This window comes from Amblyomma maculatum, chromosome 9, assembly GCF_055883805.1.
Source record: "Amblyomma maculatum isolate TAMU_Amacu chromosome 9, ASM5588380v1, whole genome shotgun sequence".
NCBI lineage: Eukaryota > Metazoa > Arthropoda > Arachnida > Ixodida > Ixodidae > Amblyomma > Amblyomma maculatum.
In genome coordinates this window covers 64,729,726-64,752,580 of record NC_139352.1, presented here as the reverse complement: position 1 = coordinate 64,752,580, position 22,855 = coordinate 64,729,726, and the positions used below count along the sequence as shown (strand labels likewise).

The window sequence follows — 22,855 nt, the reverse complement described above, 5'->3', positions numbered from 1 at the left end:
CTATTGCAGCTTCATACACGCGTCGTAGTCGCCTTCAGCTTTGAACTTCTCGTTCAAGAAGTGCAGCAGGCTCTTGAGGAAGCGCAGACGTGAATACGCCCCCTTGCCGCAAACGTTTCCCGGGTCGTCCAAGTCGGCGTCGTATGCGGCTATGCCGTACTTCTCCTTCACGATCTGCTTCTTGCCCTTGCACAGCTGCGTTCCGTCAGGAAAATACAAACACATAATTACCATTTGTCTCCTATCACCATAAACTTAAGCCTCACTACGTCCATTCTGGGAAAAGGCTTTTTCCATTGATCTTCCATTATCTATGCACTGCACCATTTGCAGACGTTCTATCATGCGTGCACCACAGCTAATAGCTAAGCATGAATTTACAAGGAAATATGGCAGAAAAATAAGTTTATTGCTCACATCGGACAGTTTGCTCGATTGTCATGAAAATTATCTCGAGTAGTGATCTCATTAATATTAATGTACAGTATATATAATATAATAATATAATATCTGCACTGACACCTGCCTTAGCTATATACAAGCTTCTCAGAAGCTCTTTATCCTGTTTAACCGAAAGCCCGCTGCACAGCACCTTGTACTCATCATAATATTCCAATTGATGCTGATGCTGTTACTTGTCTTGTTGCCGCTGTTTCATTTGCCTAAATGTCTAATGAAGCAAATGAGCATAGGGGAATAAGCAAATGTCGAGTGAGAGATATTAACGAAACAATATAAAATTTTCAACAACCATAACCTATAAACAAAGGATAACACGGACGCGTGCGATAATGCACAGACCGGTGTGAATATCAACGGTAAAGTTGATCATAAGTGAAAGAAAGAAACAATGAAATTACTTTAGGACGCGAAGCGTACATGAGATGGAGATTTTTAATGAGCGGGAGAAGGGAGAACAAATGACTACAGAAATTGACATCTTATGATCATTGTTGTTTTCATTTTTGTGTAATAAACAAATTTGTTATCCCAAGGCCTACTTCTGACCAGCCCCGTCGTGGCGGCTCAGTGTTTACGGCATCCGAATGCTGAGACTAAGTACGCACGGGATCGAATCCCGGTAGAAGCAGCCGCTTTTTAATGGAGGCGAAAAGCAAGGCGCCCGTGTACTATGTGACGTCAGTGAACGCTAAAACCCACACACCAGGTCTAGTCGAACTCTGTCTGCTGCATTGTTCCTCATAGTGCCGATAAAACAATTAAAACCGGTATTTGTTCTTTTTTCGACAGCCGCCGGCATGCGGATTCGTCACTCTGATTCTGGCACGCGTATCAATTCTGTGTTCTTTGTTTGATCATGCTTGTCGCGAGACGCAGCTTTATCAGTTTCTATGTCGTGCTAGATGCTCTGTCGCTATGTCGTGCTAGATGTTTCTCGAAGATTCCGGCGACTCGTGTATATTTCTGCAATGTTCAAGGTTGTGCTAGTCACCATTTGCGGTTTTATCTCGATCTTTTTTTTTGCAGCCTTTAAATCGAGCGCTAAAGCGGAAAACCGGCATTCTTTGTTCGACGACCGCCGAGCACGGTTGTTGCTATCGCCGCCGCCGCCGATTACTTGGCTCTCTTCTGGGCGCAAGTCAATTCCAGATAATACTGAACTGATCAGCCCTCTGCCGCACTGCCCTTATTCTGCCCTAATCTGTCATAAAGCTGATCTATACTTAGGCTGCCCACACTAGTGCAGGCACGGAGAGGAAACAGTCATGTGCCAATGTCAAGATAGCATCGCGTTTTCGAGTTACACGTACCCCCCCCCCCCCAAAAAAAAATTGGCTGACGGCTTAGCTTGGTTAAACCTGGAAGATTGCGAAAGCAATACCCTTGGCTGCGCCTTGTTCGGCGGCTGCGCTCCGACTACTGCGAGGAGCCGAGCCACAGCCCCATTTATCCTCCTAGCGTGACGTCACAAACAGCGAGCGCCCTCTCTCGGCTGCGACACAGCGCCGTGTATGGACTCGCCGTCACACCATCCGATAGCGGGAGCTGGGTCTCGCGAGCTCGGTCTGGCGTGACGTCACACGGTTACGTGAAAATGGCGCGACGTCACCGCTGCGGCTCCTGTAAAGACTCACCGCCACCATTCGATGGCGCGAGCTGGGGCCCCGTCTCTCAGTCTGGCGTGACGTCACACGGTCACGTGAAAGGTCATGTATGGAGGCGCCACGACACGCCAAAGGCTCGAAGTGCTAGCAGTATTGCTTTCGCAATAAAAACAAATGTGCAGATCTTCTATAAGCCGCAGTGTGTCCCACTTTTTCTTCCACCTCCTAATTTCTAAGCTTAAATTTATGCAGCAGTTTTGAAGCTCGCCGCTCACCTTCCAACGGAACGACTTCTGATCGTCGTACGTTACCACCCTTTCGATCTTGCTGTTGTCGTAATAGCCACCCATGGGACTCTCTTCACGATATGCTCCCACCCAGTCTTTGTCCGTGCAGACCTAACGACCATTGGAAAAAGTGAGAGTAGAGTCAATGAGGCACCATGCGGAATTATCATATGAGGCATTATTCTGTGTGGTAAGTGGACACATTCGCTGCCATCTCGATGGATTTCGCCATGAGCCTCGTAGCTGCTGGCGGCCAGACACATTAACGGAGACACTGCTCTTTAAGCCCAAATACTGACTGAAGTTTTGTTTACGACGTCGGTTTTATGTAGAAAGTAATGAAAAAAAAGCTCCATTAATGTGACCCTGTCAATTAACTTCAAAAAATTGATACTTTCACGAAATATGTATTCATGAAATGAGTTCACAAGGATCGTCCAATACAAACTCAAGCTGGCTTATCTCGGCTAATCAGAGCTTCGTGATGAGAAAGGGGCTATTTTTGCTAAAAGCTTAGGTTCTCCGAATAAACTAGGAAAGGCCTACAAATAAAGGAAGTAACACCCCTTCCGGCTGTTCCCTCAATAACCTTCCCTGATGTCAATAGGCTTTCAAGGTGGGTCCCTGAGGTTAAATCGCAACAGCCGATAATCACCAAGTTCATAATCATCTCAGAGTCACCATCACTTCAATATAAGAAAGTAATTAATTTTTGATTAATTAAGAGCGAATTCCAGAGGTTTGGGCTATAACGGCGCTGTGTTACATGGGCAACCCAAGCCGGCGCGTGACATCGTCCCGAGATAGCAGTCTCCAAGGAGCCATGCTGGGCGCCAAGTCTTGGCCACGTGCAACTTAAGAAAATTAGAGTTCGACGAAGCATTCTGATGCTCTTTACTTGCGGCTCACCTTGCCAATGTCGATGAGCAACGTCTCGTTGGTGAGGTATCCGTTGCCGGCCAGGATTTCATGCTTTTCGCCCTTGGTGGGCGTGTAATAGCGGCCGCCCAGCGACACTGATAGAAAGAATTGCGTGTAGCCGAGCTTCTTGTATGGAAGCTTCGAAAGAGCTGTATGTGCCGTGTCCTGAAAGATAGCCGTGCCGATCATTTATAAAAGTCCCAAATTGGATGCCGTTCTGGGACATGCCGAAAGTGTTCTAAATACTCTAAATTTCCTTTCGTAACTCAGTGTTTTCTCAACTGGTACCAAAAATTTTTTTCTGACCCTTTTTCTCGGCAGTCGCTCGAACACAGCATTTCATTGCAAAAAAAGCTTTCAATCCTAAAGGTCTCTCAAGACTCAAGAACACTATTTTTTCGGCAATTTTAATGCCTAAACTTCGTTGAAAGAAAGGTAAATTTTCTGAATGGAAAACCAGTGTCAAAGCATGCATTTAAAGAGCATCATCAAACAGCACCTGTAGAAAATAAGTCTACGGCGTGCAATAAAATATAAGATAAGTAGAATGATTGTAGGGAACAAAAGTAATAGGGACGTTGTTTCCATCACGATGAAGGAAGCCAGAGGAAGCTTATGAAGAAGGTATAAAATAACGTTTTTTATATTGGGAGTGGGACTCAAAGGCAATTATTTATTCCAAGAGGATGCACAGGTCATCAAAAAGCATATCTATGCGCCTAGAAGTTCAAATGAAATAGTTGGAAGCACATACAGAGTCTATTAACACGAAGGAAAAATTGTTTGTTCAAGGTTTAAGGAAATCTTCCAAGGTGGACTAGAATTTGTGATAAGGGAGTGATTACTCTCCCCGTGAGTATACCGGACCAGGCCGAATTTTTCGTTAAGTACGAAGTTTTCTAGAAAGTTGTACAGCTTTCCTTGTAGCCGCATTACAGCGCTTTGGTGAGTAATCACTCACTTATCGAAGCGAGTTCGAGCCGTCGGGTATGCACGGTTTTCACATAGAGGGAGATTTAGAGGTCAAACTTCTGTGTTAAACCTGGTTGTCGCCATGTGACTTTGGGCAGTCACATAGCCATGTGACTGGGGCATAGTCACGTAGGCCACCAAGTAGCCCGTGACCTCTATCAAGGTCAAGGTCACGAGATTTAGAGGTGAACCCTTTGTGTTAAAACTGGTGATCATCATGTTACTGTAGGGCATGGTTATGTAGGTCACCAAGAGGCCCGTGACCCCTGTTAAGGTCAAGGTAACGAATATTTAGAGGTAAAACTTTTGTTTTAAGCCTGGTGGTCATCGTGTGACTTTGGGGTATAGTGACGTAGGCCACCAAGTGGCCTGTGACCACGGCCAAAGTCAATCTCACAAGATTTAGAGGTCAAACTTCTGTGTTAAGCCTGGATGTCGCCATGTGACTTTGGGGTATGGTCACGTAGGCCACTAAGTGTCCCGTGACCACTGCCAAGGTCAAGATCACAAAAATTAGAGGTCAAACTTCTGTGTTAAGCCTGGTGGTGGCCATGTAACTTTGGGGCATAGTCACGTAATCCACCAAGTGGCCCGTGACCACTGTCAAGGTGAAGGTCATCAGATTTAGAGGGCAAGCTTCTGTGTAAGCCTGGTGGTCGCCGTGTGACCGGGGCACATTCACGTAAGCCAACAAGTGGCCCGTGACCACTGTCAAGGTCAAGGTCACGTGAGATGACGTCAGTGTAATGTGGAAGTAGAGGGTGCTAGATTGCGAGACCCTCGGGCTCCTGTGTAGGTTACAACACTGCGCGAGATGCAGGAGGACGAACACCCTGCTAAGTAGCGCGTCGAAATGCGAAGGCACGTTGGAATGAGGCCCTGAAAAGGCGCCATGCAGAAGAGACCGACAAAGAACGGGCTTTACGTTTGGAGAAACGCATAATGTGTTTAATCCAAGCTTGGCAATGAGCGTAGCCATGTACATGAAGCTTTCGCTTCCCTCCGGGGTTAACCATATTCAAACCACCAGCTAATGTTTACATATTGTACTCTACTTTGGGAGATTCCCTTCTGAAAATTTATCTCTCCGTTTCTAAATTACATTTTCCACCACGTTTTTTGCCGCTCTGTACTCCACCGCCATTTTTCGAAATGTCGTTATTTTTATCTTTAGGGGAGGTGGGGGAGTCGGAGTACTTGCACCACTAAAATTCTGGAGGCGTCGGCATCTCCCGCAACCTGTGCCAAATTCTTTATTATTTTAATATTTATTTAAATCTTTAACTTCCCAGACATACTGTACACGAAGCACAACTTACTGCAAGGTTCTGGATTAATTTCGACCATAAATGGTAGCTCATTTTTCAGCATGGTGGAATAAGGAAATATTCACCACCGAATTAAAACAATGAACTTCATAAACGCAACGTTCACACGCGTACTGTAACTATAATGACTGTTTGCCGTGAGAGAACGTCGATCTATTTCGGTGCTCACTGTTCTGCGTGATGCTGGGCCCAAGCACCATCAATTATAAAGTGCTTCCTTTCTTTTGGAGGGAGGGGGGGGGGGGGGTACTTTATTTTTTATCAATGCGAAGACGATATGAAAGCTGGAATATTTTGAATTTAAAAGAAATCATATTCAGCCTTACTGTACCCGCTGCAGGGCAATGCCCTTCTACCTCTAAATTAGCCGCTCCTGCCAAGTACAAACACCCATTCTTGCAAACTTCATCCCTCCACCTAACATTCCGCCGTCCTCTACTACGCTTTGCTTCCCTTGGAATCCAAATTGTTACCCTTAGCGGCATCGGTTATTTGCCCTCGCATTAGGTGCAGTTTCGATTAGAATATCAGTAGAGAATATCAGTGGCTTGCGGAATAAGCCACGGTTTTCGCTATGGCGACTTCCTTCCGAAATAAAGCGTACGTCTACATTTTTCGAAAATATTTCGTAGAAAGTGTAAGGTTATGGTCTACAAGACAACTGCTGTGCTCAAAGCTAAGGACCAGCCCTCTGTCGGTAACGAGTTGTTCCACGAAACTTAATTGGTCTTAGCTCTACAAATCTATAACGGGGCAAAGAACTGACGGCACTTACCAAATTATACTCGTATATTTTCGGGCTCCTTATGCTCGTCCAGTTCCAGAAGCTTGGCGGCAGAATCTGGCCGACACCCCGGTCGTCTTCGACGATATGGCCGTACACGATGGCACCGTGGACGTGCATTCTTTCCCTAGGCCCCAGGGGTTAGAAAAAAAGTAGAAAAAATAGTGCTTACTAGTAAATGCTACTTAGAACATAATGAAACCGAATAACATTCCTGCGGTGATATCGAGTAATAACTTCATACAACTATCATTATCATTCATTTTCCCTAAGAGCTACAATTTCTTTGAGTTCACATAATAGACACAAAATTTTCCTATTCGGCACAGCTATGGCATTGCATGCCCTGGTCCGTGAGCAGCGGCATTTCAAAAACAGGCTTCTGATCATACCACAACAGTGGTTCGATATCTGGAATCCATCAAGAGTAAACAGAATAATGCCAAAGGTAAATGCCTGCAATCTCTCCTAAATTGAAGCAAATTAGTTTCAACCTTTTATTGGCTTAAGGCAAGGTTTGGATGGCAAAAGGCATAAATATTTCGCAGATCTGCAATTACTGGACCAGTCAGCACGACACACTTCGAAACATGGCTCTATTGATAGTTCCTTCACTAACGAGAAAAAAAAAAAAAAAGCTTTTACTAAAACAGCCTCGGAATGGCCAGAGTGAACTATATATGTTCTCTATTTCTACCGCTTTCCACAGTTCTCAGCCCCACTGTGGTGGTCCAGTGATTAGGTCGCTCGACTACTGTGCCCAAGGATGCAGGATCGAATCCCAGGAGCGGCGGCCGCTTTAAGATGGAGGCGAAAAGCAAGGCGCCCATGTGCTGTGCGATGTCAGTGCACGTTAAGGAACCCTAAGTGATGTAAATTTCCGGAGCCCTCCACTATGATTTATCTCATAGCCCGAGTCGCTTTGGGACGTTAAAGCCCACAAACCAAACAAACCAAGCCTTCTCCTCAGTAGCAGAAATGTGCATCGAGCTACCGCGGCTTGTATGTTGCAGTGTTAGAACAATAATTTTATATAAGTTTTTAGTGTACATCTTTGCATCTTCAGTGGTACCTTCTTGCGCAATGTTAACTAATTATGACGTTCAAAAAACGTAAAGTGAGCGAAGTTACGAAGCATGAGCTACGTACAAAGAAAGGAAGCCATGAAATTGAATAAAACCTAAACTTAGGCTAAGTATCTAGTGTCACGGGTAAAAGAGGTTTCTCATAGAAATGTCCACTGCATTGAACATTCGCACAAGGTATCGAGCATAGTGTTCCATCAGGAAACGCATACACGAATGTCGGGCTTTTACTTGAGTCACTAAATTCAGGTCACTTACCTAATATTATTAAATCCGTGGTTTAACCACGGTTCGGTGCAAAACGTCTCGCCGATAAGAAAGTAGCTCGGCCGCGTTGGCACAGAGTCTCGTTGAAGGATATCTTTCACTTTCTGTGCAATAACATTGGCGCGAAAGAAAAAGATCGATTATGAGCGCCTTCAAATGTACATGCAAACTTCCTGCAACCGGCTCCCGAATATGTTAGGAAACCAGAGGTAAACATCTCCGGTCATGGGGAAGTAACGCAAGAAGCTCCTAGGATCTCCCTAAAGTACAAAATAATGGCTCTGTACATGACGGCTATCAGTATCAAGTATTTTCGTGTCAGATATTTATACATCGATGAGCCTGGAGCGAAACGACATCTCAGGACAAAGGATGTAGGAGGGATATATTAGTGCGACCGAATATGTGTGCTGCTTATCGCACAAAAATAGTGGGGAAAAAGAAATGCACCAGCTAAATAAAATAAACCGAGAACATCCAAATTAAATTAAAATACATTGCAAACAATTATAATCCCATAACAATCAGAATGCAATATGTCGTCAATATTTAGGAAACAAACAAATGGTGTTTCTGCAGAAATAAATTGTAAGTGTTTAGGGACCCGTTTGTTTGTTTGCTTGCTTGCTTCTTTGTTTGTATGTTTGTTTGTTTGTTTGTTTGTTTGTTTGTTTGTTTGTTTGTTTGTTTGTTTGTTTGTTTGTTTGTTTGTTTGTTTGTTTGTTTGTTTGTTTGTTTGTTTGTTTGTTTGTTTGTTTGTTTGTTTGTTTGTTTGTTTGTTTGTTTGTTTGTTTGTTTGTTTGTTTGTTTGTTTGTTTGTTTGTTTGTTTGTTTGTTTTTGAATCCTTGCTGATTCGCAGCTGCTATGATCAAGTCAACTGCAAAACCTGCCGCTTGCCTGCTGGAATTCAGCAGTGGTACGGTATGTCAATAGAAAAATTACGACTCGTTTCGGTTCCTTCCAGACCTACTAGAACGTTGTTGTTCAGACTACGCCATGCCAAATAAGACTGCTCGCGAGCTCACCTGTAGGTTGTGGAATACTTGTCTGTACCCTTTCACGTCCAACTTAAAGTACGAAAGCAGGAGAAACCCGTAGTGGTAGATCTTTTTCTTCCACAGATCATCCAGCGTCCTCTTGGCGACATCATCAGCGAGCAGCTTTTCCGTGGCTTTCATGTGGCTGAATAGAAAACATGAAAGCATTTGTGTGGAACCAGTTATAGAATGTATAATTGTTACCTTCAACAAGTGAAAGCACTACCGTATTTTCTGGTGTATAAAACGTTATGTCTACAGACATTTTGCCATTGCTTTCTGTACAATGCTGCTTCATACTTTTTTTTTTCATTTTCGCAACGTTTTTAGGCGAATTTCACCGTGAAACGGCGGTGGTAGTGACTTCCGTGATTATGAAACCTATATCATCTGGAATACCAACTGCCAGTCGTTTAAAACCGGTGACGAAAGAGACACCCCTCATTGTTCTATATATTCCTATTTGTTCTGGGCTAAGCTAATGCGCGTAGCTATGCCTAATCCCACCTCAGTATGGCTAAGCCAGCGCTGTGGCTAGCTGCAGCTGGGGATTTTACAGCCTCATTTCATCGCTTCATATTCATTCATATTCATATTCATATTCATAAGCCAAAAGCAGGCGACACCCACTCTCTTCGCCCATTCTCACAACGAAGACAATCCAGGAGAGGTCAGCTCACTCTTCCGCTTGTCGGCTAAAACATTGCTTAGTGGCTACTGCATGTGTGTTTTCCAATTCCTGCGTGTACTGCGCAGCGTACACCAGACACCAGAGCACGGCGATTATGATTATGAGTGGGAAGAGTGTGTCTCAGCATCTCTGTAGTCAGAATTGGCGAACGCTTTGATAGCGCATCCGCCTTTCCAAGCTTTGCATAAAAATTATTTGTTTATGAACTGCCCGTGCGACAGTATTTTTGGGTGTGATCATTCCTTTTGTTTTTTTTTTATTATTTCGCGTAGTGACTTTTCCCATAGACACGGAATATTTCGCGATGGCCGCGCAAGCATGCACAGCCGAATCCCTTTGCCGTAACTGAGTAAATTCATGCTGCACCTTATGCACCAACTTTTTCGGTAAAAAACTCTGAATATGAGGGGTGCATGTTATGCACCGGAAAACGCAGTACATGAGCTATCGCTCTTTTTCGAGGGCGAGAACATAATGAACGTCCTGAAATACCAACTTCCAGTCGTTTAAAACCGGTGACGAAGGAGACACCCCTCATTGTTCTATACATTCCTATTTGTTCTGCGCTAAGCTAATGAGCGTAGCTATGCCTAATCACACTTCAGTATGGCTAAGCCAGGGCTGTGGCTAGCTGCAACTGGGGATTTTACAGCCTAATTTCTTCGCTTCATATTCCACTGTCTATTGTTACGTTCCCCATTTCACAGTATTTACTGTGTACTAGACGACTGAGTGTGTCTGTTTTACTTCGAGCATCATCTGAGCCTCCTGCTGTATCTTCCTGTAACACACGGCGAGGCTGTACCAATCAAGGTCGATAGAGTTTCACCCCCAAACCTGAGAATCTTTATGCCGGCATACTCACTAGTAGTCGAAGCTCAGCCCGTACTCAGTCTTCGTGTGCTGTGCGGCCGCCTGCACGATCAGTTCTAGGGTCGCTGCAAAAGGACCCCCCGGACCCTCAAGGACGGCGTGGTCCGTCTCGTCCGCCTGGTAGAAGGACAAGTCGCACAGGCCGTCTTCCGGCAGCTCGGACACCTTCTTCTGGTTCATGTTGGCGTTCAGGGTGCAGATCAGGGAGTTGTAAGGCATGGGCTTCACTGTGCGCGAAGAAAAAAGAGCGATGACGCTACGCTTCAGCGAAGCTCTTGTTAACAACGCAAAATTAGTCTAAAAGCAGGCAACTTTGCTCATGTCTTGAGTGAGGTCTTATGCTTGTGTGAAACACTTGGCCCTGATAGCCTCCGGGAAGTCGACGATAAGGAACCTCAGTCTGAAAGAATATACAAGCGTTCACAAGGGCTTGTCACATAGGACACATGGGTTGCCTTGAATAAGCACTACGTGCATCTCCAATCAACAACGCATATATAAAAAACATAACGGCAACATTCGCACAGACTTACATAGATGAGTTATTAGTATAAAAAATTACTACTTTTTCGACATTCCACATGTTTCCGATAACCTGAGCCCTCATGATTTTGAGGCCCTTGCCGTGCTTGCTATGAGTCGATGTGTTCGCCGCTGTAAGCATGCATGTGGCGTCTCTTAAACGCACGTGTTCATTTTCTAGCAACATGATTATGGCGTCGATTTCAACCTATGTTCGCATCTCTACCAAGCAAAACGAAAACTCCCTCCAGGAACAAAACAGAAACTTCCTTCTGCCTCCGGTGTTAAGTCAGGGCTTAAGTGTTCCCCCAGATTTTCTATATGTGACGCAACTGCACCCATGGGGCTTATTTATGTATCTTTACCTTAGACCGCAAAGTGATATTACGATGTGTGGACCTCTAGCATTTCTGTTCAATATTTTTTATTTATTTATTTATTTATTTATTTATTTATTTATTTATTTATTTATTTATTTATTTATTTATTTATTTATTTATTTATTTATTTATTTATTTATTTATTTACATATTTCTTATTTTTATTTATTATTATTTTTATCGAGAGTTGTGCCCCATAAGCGGTAACAACGGTAACAAATTTCTATTGTGTCGGTGAGAAGTGAACCTTGTGAAGTGCACAAACTGCTTAATTTCGAACAACCTAATGGCGCAGGTAGTATCTACACCTGCGTTTTCTCCCTCTAGAGTGTACGTATACGTATAGAAAGCTTCCACCCGGTACTGTACTAAAGGTTTGTATCTAAAGAATAAGCGCTAGCTCCCTTTAATGAACTCCTATTAATGGCCTCCAATTAATGGACACGCGCACACTACTAACCGACACCGTTACGAACACCACAAGCAATACGGAGCTGCGCCAAAGCACTCGTTGCCAAATTACACCTGTCATAAAATAAGAGACAATACGACAAAGTTTATGAGAGAAACAACCTATGTGCAATTCGGGTATTTATCATAACTAAAGAAAGCTCGAAAGGGAAACAGAAACCGTGCACATCGCTCTTTTTGGAGCGCATTGCTCATTTCAGGTACCGTGACAGATTAGTTCGAAAAGTAATGGATGCCCTTTACATGCGCCTGAAAAGTGAAAACTGCATCAGTCAAATGGTCGTATGCTTGACGGATAGCGAATTAATTTTAGCCTTATCTCATGATTACAATCATCATCAGCCTGACTATACCTACTGCCGGGCGAAGGCCTCTCCCATATTCTTCCAATTAACCCGGTCCTGTGCTAGCTGCATCCACTTCACCTCTGCGAACTTCTTAACCTCATCCGCCCACCTAGCCTTCTGCCGGCCCCTGCTACGCTTTCCTTCCCTAGGAATCCAGTTTGTTACCCTATGCGACCATCGGTTTTCCTCTCTTCGCACTACATTTCCTACCCATTCCCATTTCTTCTTCTTGGTTTCCAATAGAATTTCTTATTTCTCTGACCCACTCTGCTGGCTTCCCATCTCTTAATGTTACCCCTACCATTTCTCGTTCCATAGCCCTCTGCGTGGTCCTCAAATTAAGTAGAACTCTCTTCGTTAGCCTCCACGTTTCAGCCCCATAGGTGAATACAGGTGAGATGCAACTGTTGTATACTTTCCTCCTGAGCGATACCAGTAAGCTGCTACTCATAATCTGCGAGTGCTTGCCAAATGCGCTCCATTTCAGTCTTATTCTCCTTGTTATTTCCCTTTCACAATCCGGATCTGCGGTTACTACCTGTCCTAAGTAGACATATTCGCCTACTACTTCCAGTGCTTCACTACTTAACGTAAACTGTTGTTCCTTCCCGAGAATGTTGAACATCACCTTATCCTTCTGCATATTGATTTTCAAGCCTACCTTTCTAATTTTCCTGTCTTGGTCATACATCATTCTTTGCAGTTCATCCGCTGAGTACTTGCAAGGCAATGTCATCAGTGAATCGCAGATTACTGTGGTATTCTCCATCTACCCTTATCCCTAACTGCTCCCATTCCAAATCTCTGAATACTTTCTCTAAGCAAGCTGTGAATAGTACTGGGGAGATCATGTCTCCTTGCCTAACACTTTTCTTAGTAGGAATTTTGTTACTTTCTTTATGCAGAACTATGGTTGCTATGCAGCCACTATACATACCTTCCAGTACTTTCACGCACGCCTCATCTACACCCTGATTTCGCAATGCCTGCATGACTGCCGAGGTTTCTACTGAGTCAAATGCTTTTTCGTAATGAATGAGTGCTGTGTATAAGGGCTGGTTATATTCCGAGCATTGTTCTATCACCTAGTTGATGGTATGGATATTATCAATAGTACCCTTTCCAAAAACACGCTTGATCCTTTGCTTGATTGCAGTCTAAGGTTGTCCTGGTTCTATTAGCGATTACCTTAGAAAATTCATTATATATAACAGACAGTAAGCTGATTGTTCTGTAATTTTCATGTCCTTAGCATCTCCTTTCTTATGAATTAAGATAATGTTTGCGTTCTTGCATGCTTCCGGTACCGTCGATGACACCAGGCACTGCGTATACAGGGTGGCCTTATCTATTAGGTTTCAAAGATATTCTGGCGTTGTGCTTTCATTTTCTTTTGCCTGGGTGTCAAGTGAAGATAACTGCTCTTGCGTTTTTGTCGTTGTCGAACGAACTTCAGTTGTAATTTAGCCTAGTCCTTGTCTATTCTTCGTTCGGTTGTCCCTTTCGCACTTTTTTCAGCTATACATCTCAATCAACTCGCCTTACTTCCTCCTTTTCTAAGTATACTTACCAGTCGTCGTCGTTGTCGCTGAAAGTAACGCAAGAAGTATGGTTAAGATTACTAGTATTAGGAACATTTACAAGACTAAAGCATTCCTAAGAATACAACAAACAGGGTGCAATGAAGCACAAAAATAGGTTGAACACAGACAAGATACAAGCATCCGACAGTCAAGTCTCTCGCCTCTGACCGCCCCTTCTCGCGCTCCGTTCACCTCAGGTAACAACACCCTGCTCGCCACATCCTCACAGTTTAATTTACGAAGCGCTAAGAACCTTGTCAATAGTTGGAGCTTCATTTAACATCGGCTGCGTGGCATATCACACGCTGATTTGCCTTGCCATAGAGTGCATCACGAAACTGCACGCAAGTTATGAGAGATGCAGCTGTGGGCAACTGCGGGTAATCCTGCGGATTTTATTTTACATGCGCTCTGCAGTTGCAGTACACAGCACACAGACATTTTTCTTCATTCCCACCGTCGAAATGCTTCCGCCGCGGCTGGGATCCAATCAAACGAACTTAAACGAATTAATGCCCCAAATATTTTATACTAATCATGCTGCGCATGTGTAATCCTCCCATGTGAAACGTAGCACGGGGTTTCATTATGAAGTAAAGTATCACGAGTTTATGTGGCAGTAAATGCCTAGTGGTGCTGGTGGCTGCTCCCCTTTTGAGTACTCTGAATGTATAACTTGAATAGTTATTTACACCTCTTAGAAAAAGATACATGCGCATGATAATAATGATAATAACGACTCACTCGGCTCTTTCGATGTGCCGGGTGTTGTAGTGGCTATGGATTAAAAAGAAGAAAACAAGTCATCTAAGCAAATCCACATTGTCGAAGAGATGTGGTTAAGATTGTCAAAGTCAAGTGACTACTGGTCTCGGGTACTAATACAGTTTTAGCGTTATTAGAGCTTCAGAAAAGTTGCTACTTTTTATACATTAATATTTAGCTCAATCATTTTTACAAGCTTCCTGCTTTTCGCCAATGTAAGAGCAAGTGTACCAGTAAAGTTTATGACCTTTAACTGGCATTTTCATTGCCAATCGCCATGCAGAGTTATAAAAACCTAGGAAAAACCCAATTTAGTAAGTGTCGAATGATTCATTAACACGTTCTAGCGATAGGTTGCTCTCACTGATAACAAACGTTTAGGAGCTTAAAAGGAATGAAATTTAATGCAGGTATCAGCGACAATGCCCATTTCCCTAAAGCAACCATCTGCGACTGCGTCAACTTCTTTTACTTGTATTCGTAAGGCCTTTAGAGGGGCTGTCGTGTTAAAAAAACATTCAATTTCACTTTACTACGAAAGTGTTATCGAACAAAGCAGTCTGCAGTTTCTCTCAAATGCACATGTGCCGAACTCGCCACCATAAAATTTTCGCTTTGTAGCAGCCCTATTTCTTTCCGGGTCTAGCTATTTCCGCGTTGAGGCAAAAGCTATGCATATAAGTCTTGTTAGGTCAATGCAGGAGAACAAGCAGCAGAAAATAAATTGGCATTTACCTGTTGTCGTCTTCGTCGTCGTCATGGTAGTGGTGGTGGTGGTGGTGCTGACTGAAACTGTAGGTGGATTCCGAGCAGCTGTTGTTACTACAATGTGAAAAGAAGCACCGAGTAATTCACCACGTATGACCCCCCCCCCCCCTCCCAGGTATATATCAAAGTGCGCGATAAACGTTTAATAAGATGGTGACAAATTCCGCCATCATGTTTTCGCATGTTCAGCGGTTTGTTGCAGCCTGACAACAATTACCAGGAACGTAAGGACTGTGCGTTCACCAGGGCATTTTGGAGGGCTAGTTGGTCCACAGCGCAGACACGCATCATTCCTCTTAAATGAAATGTCGACCCAATAACCGCACAAGCCTCGGTTGAAGAGGCGAAGAAAAAGATCCCCGAGCAGTTAACAAAGTTCACTCACTCACTCATGAGGTAAAACACTTTCTTAAAACTAGACTGAACATGTCTACGTTGCCCCTCTTCATGATAGCATCGACGTAAATCTGCAAAATTTATGTCAAAATATCATAACTGCATCTGAAAAGTAGTTACTTGACACCGCTTTTCTCGGCACGGTGGCCGGCTGATCAAGAAAAAAATGTGATGACGGTGTCCACTACCCAGCATATTCCTTTCCAAAGCACTGCTGAAAAGGTGGCTTCGCCACACAAAGTATCTTAGTGCAACAAAGCCAACTTGCTGCAATCGTAATACACGGAATGTTTCACGTAGCCCGAACAACAATTTGAAAATGTACTGGATCATTTCACAAGAACAAACCTAAATTATTCATTTTTACTCGTAACAATAGCGAACTCAAGTGTCAATAAGTACTGTTACTAATTAATGGCATTAAGTACGGAGGCATTCAAGAAACGCAGAACGGTGTCCACTACCCAGCATATTCCTTTCCAATATTAGCACTGCTGAAAAGGTGGCTTCGCCACAAAATGCACCTTAGTGCAACAAAGCCAACTTGCTGCAATCGTAATACACGGAATGTTTCACATGGCTCGAACAAAAATTTGAAAATGCACTAGATCATTTCACAAGAACAAACCTAAATTATCTATTTTACTCGTAACAATAGCGACCTCAAGTGTCAATGAGTACTGTTACTAATTAATGGCATTAAGTACCGAGGCCTTCAAGCAACGCAGAACTTTTTCGGCTAACGACAAAATCGAAGAAGCAACGTCTCCTATAATGATTCACTTCATTAGGAACTCTTCTCCCGAAAATATCTGATTCCAGTCATTATCGCATATGCTGGAGAACCGGATTAATTAACTATCACACTCCTGTAGCCGCGAGGCGATGCTGCGATGCGACCAACGTCTTGTTACATGTCATGGTTGCTTGCATAGGCGCGCTATATAGTTTCTATCTTTGAGGATAGACTTACTGGACAGTTGGAAAACTGTACTGGCGCGCCGCGCTGCGAAGTGGGCCCAATCAATCGCCGGTCCCCCTTGAGTTGATCCAAAGTGACCGCAGCGCGCCTCTCCTCCGCTGCGGTAGATGGGCGAGGCCTTAGTGCTAATGCACAGGCGGAAATTTTAAAATATTATTAACCTTTTCTTTTCACCAACAAATTGCATTTGCGTTTTTAAACACACTTTTTCACGAATATGGCAGTCACCGCGTAGACGCGTCTGAAGCAAGGAGGTCGCAGACGCGGCTCAAGTGGGTCGTCTGCTACCTGCCTGCTTGAGCTACGTATGCAAACGCGGTGACGTTTCATGCGTACAAATATGTGTTTAAAAAATGCAGGCGCAGTTTTATTTTTCGTTGCGTTGCTGAAAATAAAGGCCTAGAAATATTTTAAAAATGTTCGCCTGTGTATTAGCTCTATGGCCTCACCTATCAACCGCAGAGGGAGAGAGGGGCGCTGCGATCGCTTTGCGATCAACTCACGTTAGATCGGCAATTGTTTTGGCCCACTTCGCATCGCGCAGTTTTCCAATTGTCTATCTAAGAACGTTGCTGATACCAAAAAAAATTAACGATTGGTTGTGTATTCACATGACTGGCACCCGGAACACTGGAGTGAAAGAGGTGTGACCAGCAAATGCCATAGGAACAATTGTTTGGGCGAGAGCAGTGGGATGTGAAGAAAGCATGAGGGATGAGGTACGACGACGACTTGTAACGCACCGAAGAGGAGGAATATCTAGAAAGCGCTGCCCAAACGACGCCAATTCAACGGCGACAAATGTGAATGCGGTTATGCTGGTGTGTTGTCAAGGAGAAACACGCAGAGGACAAAAGTGACATAAGAGCTCGAATTCAACAGAATAGTTATAACAGCACAGCAGACGACCGACAGGAGCGTACTTCGTTGGTTTAGTGTTGTCAAGGATTTCACTGATAGTTATCCTCAACTTAAGACTAGTGGTCGAAAAGAAAAAAGTGCAATTATAGACCGCCACACGTAAAGCCCCATCTGCCCTCTGTGGTTATACGCCTGTTGATTTCAGTGCAGGGTCGGAGCTTTCAACGAAAGCGATGGACATTGACCCGGTGAGGCTGCCGGAACTTAAGCGTACAGCCGCGTTCAATATAATTTGCGATGTGTAAGTAATGTGGCCGGAACATAGTTAACAAACCAGCGGAAGCGTCCCGGTAGTGGTTAAAGGTCCTGAATATCGCTGCCATTAGAGGCAGCAGGACTTGTGATCTGTATCATTGCGCACTCAAGGTCATTTTCTAAGTGGCGTCGTTATTACACGGTCGTTATTACACGCGAAATGCAGATTGGAACAAATGGCGATAAGTGGATCAGAAAACCGAGCGGATTTCCGTCGCACTTCTGGTTTACCGACATGCGAACTGCTACAACGTCTGTGAAAACTCCACCTGTTGAGAGCAGACCGCACTACCATCGGTGTGTTTCAAGTTAAACAAAGTCATACTGTACATCATATTTCCTGAAAAACAAAGAAATAGGAGACACGCATCGCGAGGCTCGGTTCGTGTTCCAGAGGTAGATAAGAGCAGCATTTGCGGTTAGGTTATCATGGCACGCCGCAGAATCTTGCAAACCATGGCACGAGAAGTGTTTTCAAAACTTTTTCACGTTGTAAAAAAAGCTGCCTTGATCACCCAAGCGTGATCAACTGTATTCTTCGACTTACTCGGTTCTGTCTTCTTTTCTGTTGTCTCAGCTGAGGAACGAATAAATTGTTAGAATTAGCCACTTGGCGGCAGTCGCTCGCTGCGTAAGAACAAACAGATTTTCATTTCTTGTGACCATGATAAATGAAATTCCTGCTCATCATCGCAAGATGGAATTTCACGCTATTGTTGGTATAATAGAGCTCTTATGCGTCCGTTCGGCAGTTGGGCCGCGTCGCCGTCGGTGCACATACCGGTGTAACGGGGTGGAGAGCCACAACCCAGTCGAAAAAAAAACTACAGAACTGTTTTAATATCCTGTAGTTCTGTCGTAACCATCAAATTTTTCTGTAGTTCTGTAGTCCTTTGCTGTAGTTATGTAGTTTTTCTGTGGTACATTTCTGTTGTCTGTAGTTCTGCAGCACTTTTCTGTTGTAACTACAGATATTTCTGATGTTACTAGAGAATGTCCTATTGTCACAACAGGTTTCCCGTCAAAAATCGCACAGAAATTCTGTCGTAACATCAGAAAATTTTCTGTAGTTTTTTTCCGACTGGGAATCCTGGGAGAGTCAGGAGTAAAACAGAATTCCTCAGAAGAAGAGCCACGAGGTCTGTTCCATTCGTTCGTGACTCTTCTTTCTCTTCTTCTGAGACGTTCTCTCTGGCTCATGAGAAAAAAAAAGGGCTTTATAACTGCACGCACATACGTACTAGGATATCTCAAATTATTTGCTTCAATACATCACAAAAACACTTTTAATAGCTGCTCTCCGATTTCGCGTTAGATAGTATCCTAATCGTCCTTAGAATTATTTTTAGCGTGATAGCTATACTCCTCCACGTGCAAGCCCGGGAGCCTCTTGGTTCCATCCTGCCCACCCGAAAAAAACTACAGAACTGTGTCAAAAATACGACAAAATATCCTGTAGTTCTGTAGTAACCATCAGATTTTTCTGTAGTTCTGTAATTTTTCTGTAGCATATTTCTGTTGTCTGTAGTTCTGTAGCCCTTTTCTGTTGTTAAAGCAGAAACTCCTGATGTTACTACAGAATGTTCTGTTGTCACAACAAGTTTCCCGTCAAAAACCGCACAGAAATTCTGTCGTAACATAAGAAAATTTTCTCTAGTTTTTCCCGACTGGGCGGTGACCGTGATGCTGAGCTGAGGTCAAACCGGGATTTACGCTGTTTAGCGGCAAGCCTCGTTTAGTGTGTTATGCTATAGTAAACATTTCAACGAGCACATAATTAACCTTTGACCTTGACTTTTGCCCTTGCAAGGTGGTTCATCTCAATAATATCAGAGATCACATGTAGGCGTGAGGTGGCGTCTGCTCAACCCGTGGAATTAGCAGCATTAAATAGAACAGCTATCACTCGTCAAATTTGGTTTAACCGCGTTTAACCACAGCGGACTTTTAGCTAGAAGAGAGTTCTCACGGAGCTTCTCGGGCTCCTTTTTCGTGGTGTGGCGTCCTCTCCTTATGTCGTCTCCTCCAGTCGTCGCCTCCGGCTTCGTTTCGCTACCTTTTCCTCCGTCTGAAATTGCCAGAAGCGTGTCGGAAAAATCACTTGAGTCTGTCTGTAGGGGGAAATTCGGTAAACTCAACAATGGCAGTAACAAGTAAACAATCGTTAATTGCTTAAAGTAATATAAAACTTATTCGCAGCGGCCAGTTATGGCGGCCATTTATTGAGCACTGCATATTCGGCAGGCTGCTGATGCGAGTCTATGTGGATAACCAGATGCATGTCCTACAACAGTTTTGTGTGCAGGTTTAGAGCGTTAATAATAAGAATCGCCACAATCAAGATATTTTTACAACTTTGGTTACCGCGTGAAATCCGATTTTCCATTTACAGAACAGATTTGAGCGCAGTTAGAATTGACATAATGGGTTGTAGGGGCGACATCGACTCAAAACCAAAGCCGCGAATGCATGAAGAAACCGATCGAGAGCTTGTGACAGCTGTAGAAAATCGCCGACGTCAGGAATTGGCCTGCTAGTGGGGAAACCAGCGGCGACTGTTCCACGTCAGAGGCTTGTCAGTTCATGAAATCGAGAGCCGTTATTGTCTCGGAACACTTCTTTAATATACTGTGTTTACAAGAAAGGCGCGTTGCAACTCTAACTGCTAAACTGTGACACACATGTCGGTTGGAGCTTTTCCATGCTCATGACAGGAAGTGAGCAAACTCTGCTCCGGCCGTCGGGTACTCCAATACTCGAGAATTATTAGCATCTCTCTTCCGGTATAGTGTACTGCTTTCTCGTGCGTACAAAAGGTAAATATTAAGACATGTGTTGAAGTTCCGTTCGTGCTTCAAAACACAATTTTTCTTGTTCTTCACTGGAGCGTCGAATTAAAATCTTACCAGATTTTGGAGTTGATGGTGGCTCTTGACGTGGCCTACCTGCGTTACCGTTACAAAAACACTTAGTAGCCGATCTTATTTCTCCTGCTCGAACTCCAGGCTGCAAAGGCAAGAGCGTGCCATCATACGATACATTTTGCGGCTCAGTAACATAAATTGAACGAGGCTTTACGCAGAGAATGTTTCAGATATCGTCCGCGCTCTGAGTTCTGGTTCCCCCCAACTGATCCCAAAATTATCTTCAGGAAGAATGGGCAAACAAAAGCAATAGATTTCCGCAAAAACTACACGACTGTGCTGAGTCTGCATATGAGCAAAAATGGCAAAGGCCACGTTACAGGACTGTTTTCACTAACTGCATAGTCATTTTCATCTCTATTATCATCACTATCGCTACTACCATCATTATTAACTAAATAAATCGTCATTATCATAGCTACTATCACCATCATTTCACTACATGAGGAGTGTGCGAGCACAGCAAATATTAGTGGGCGCCATCTTGGCTATGACGTCACACCGAGGGCAGCTACTTGGATTTGGGAAACCGAAACTATGACGCCATTTTTTACCTCACGTTATAATCACATGGTTTCACTTCCGTCCGCGGTACTGAACCCTGACTTCATCATTGGCCCCCGAACTTGGCCGACATCTTGGATTTGAGACTCCGGAACTATGCCGGTATCTTTGATTATGACGTCTTAGTCTCCAGGTTTCACGTATATTCATCATATTGAATTACGACGTCATCATTGACACCCGAATTTGGTCGCCATCTTAAATTATGACGTCATAGTCGCGTGGCGGCTCAATTCGGCCTCAATCTCGGAATAATCAATGACGTCATCAAATAATTACCATTATTGGCCGACATCTTGAATTTATAAGTGATATCAACAATCAATCACCAATTGGGTTGCTAATGATTTACTATGGGGACCACCATCTTGAATTCCTCGGTACATTTCACGCCGAAAGGAGGTGGCACGCCGAAAGGAGGTGGTAGCAGACCCCAAGAAATGGAGAAAAGAGATGAGTAGGAGCTAACGCTCTTAAATAGTAAAACCAGTATCCATCGTAACAGCAACGCTGACGGCTTCTCCAAAAGAGGAAAATTACGATCAAGATGTTCCTCTTTCGGAAACTAATTATGGGGAATGAGGCCGCCCGAAGCATGCCGTCTCCCACCGGTAAACTTCCATGCACTAAATGCTTAAGAAAGGAAAATAACTTTAGTGTTTATTTTCGTGCCGTTCCCGCAGATGAGCTCATGCGATTTAGTTGAATTCTCGTGTTATCCTAAAGTTGCAACGCCTCCCTGACGAAGAAGGATATGTGCAGCTCCTAGTGAAAACAATAAACCTCAGTGTCTATTACAGCGTACATGATGGTTTTCCCACGAACTGAGTTGTAGTTTGTCCGCGTTGTTTTTTACATGTTTTTCAGCAGCACTTAACCAGAATGAAACATTAGAAAGGTTTTGCCCTAAAGACATTGGGGATGGGAAAACGACGTTGCCTCGCCTCGCTAGCCTCCCCAGTAAGGGTAAAAACGTTAAGCAGATTTAAAAGCGCGAAGCTTTGCACTGGTTTGAGCCGCGCTTACGGTCAGTTAGCGTCGTAAAACCTCATTTTATTCATTTGCTAATCATCGGTACAATTGCTCACCGCAATTCACTACACGATATAGTCATGTCTTACATATTGCCTTAAATTCTGACAATTTAAATAAAAACCAAAGCTGTTTCTGCTGTAGTCGAGCCGATCAGAGATGTGGAAAAGTAAAAACCATGTGGGCATTGCAGGGCCAATCAGGCCTGCATAAATGAGTATAAGCCAAAGTGAAGAGGTCTGCGGGAACATCAAAGAATGTCGGTACCTTCCGAACACGTGAGGACCTCGCGTCCTCAGGACGGCAACCTCCCCATGTAGCCAACACAAATGTTTCGAGAGGTGCCCTATAGCGATGCCTCATATAAGCAATGCATTCATTGCGGCCCTATATCACACACTGCCTCTCTTGAGTCATGCACCATCACTACACATCGCCGGTGCAGTCCGGTGCATTGCTTTCTGCGTGTGCTCAGCGTTGGCACGGCTTGGTGCCTTACATAAGGAAAATAATATGCTGTTTATGAAGAAGAGCAACAAAGCCCTTGCTGTTGGCATATAGTAAGTCCACTGTCTCATTCCGCTAGACATTTCCTTCATGATTGCGGGGTCACATCACTTCTGTGAGACTAGA

At 43.9% G+C, this 22,855-nt stretch overlaps 1 protein-coding gene across 1 annotated transcript; it reads right to left on the bottom strand.

Annotated features, from left to right (window-relative positions):
- Positions 1-10,531, bottom strand: LOC146179243 (uncharacterized). Its single transcript, XM_084580155.1, has 7 exons — positions 10,305-10,531; positions 8,737-8,893; positions 7,702-7,814; positions 6,350-6,485; positions 3,263-3,439; positions 2,342-2,464; positions 1-195 (listed from the first exon to the last, which is right to left on the bottom strand). Exons 1-7 carry the CDS (start codon positions 10,529-10,531, stop codon positions 1-3), a joined length of 1,128 nt encoding a protein of 375 aa, XP_084436281.1.
- Positions 10,532-22,855: the final 12,324 nt, after the last annotated feature.

Excerpts from the sequence above, each read along its gene's own strand:
- LOC146179243 (XM_084580155.1), bottom strand. The coding sequence starts at position 10,531 with ATGCCTTACAACTCCCTGATCTGCACCCTGAACGCCAACATGAACCAG. Across the intron at positions 2,465-3,262 it reads TGCTCATCGACATTGGCAAG|GTCTGCACGGACAAAGACTG; the intron begins GTGAGCCGCAAG and ends AATGGTCGTTAG. Across the intron at positions 196-2,341 it reads AGAAGTCGTTCCGTTGGAAG|CTGTGCAAGGGCAAGAAGCA; the intron begins GTGAGCGGCGAG and ends GACGGAACGCAG.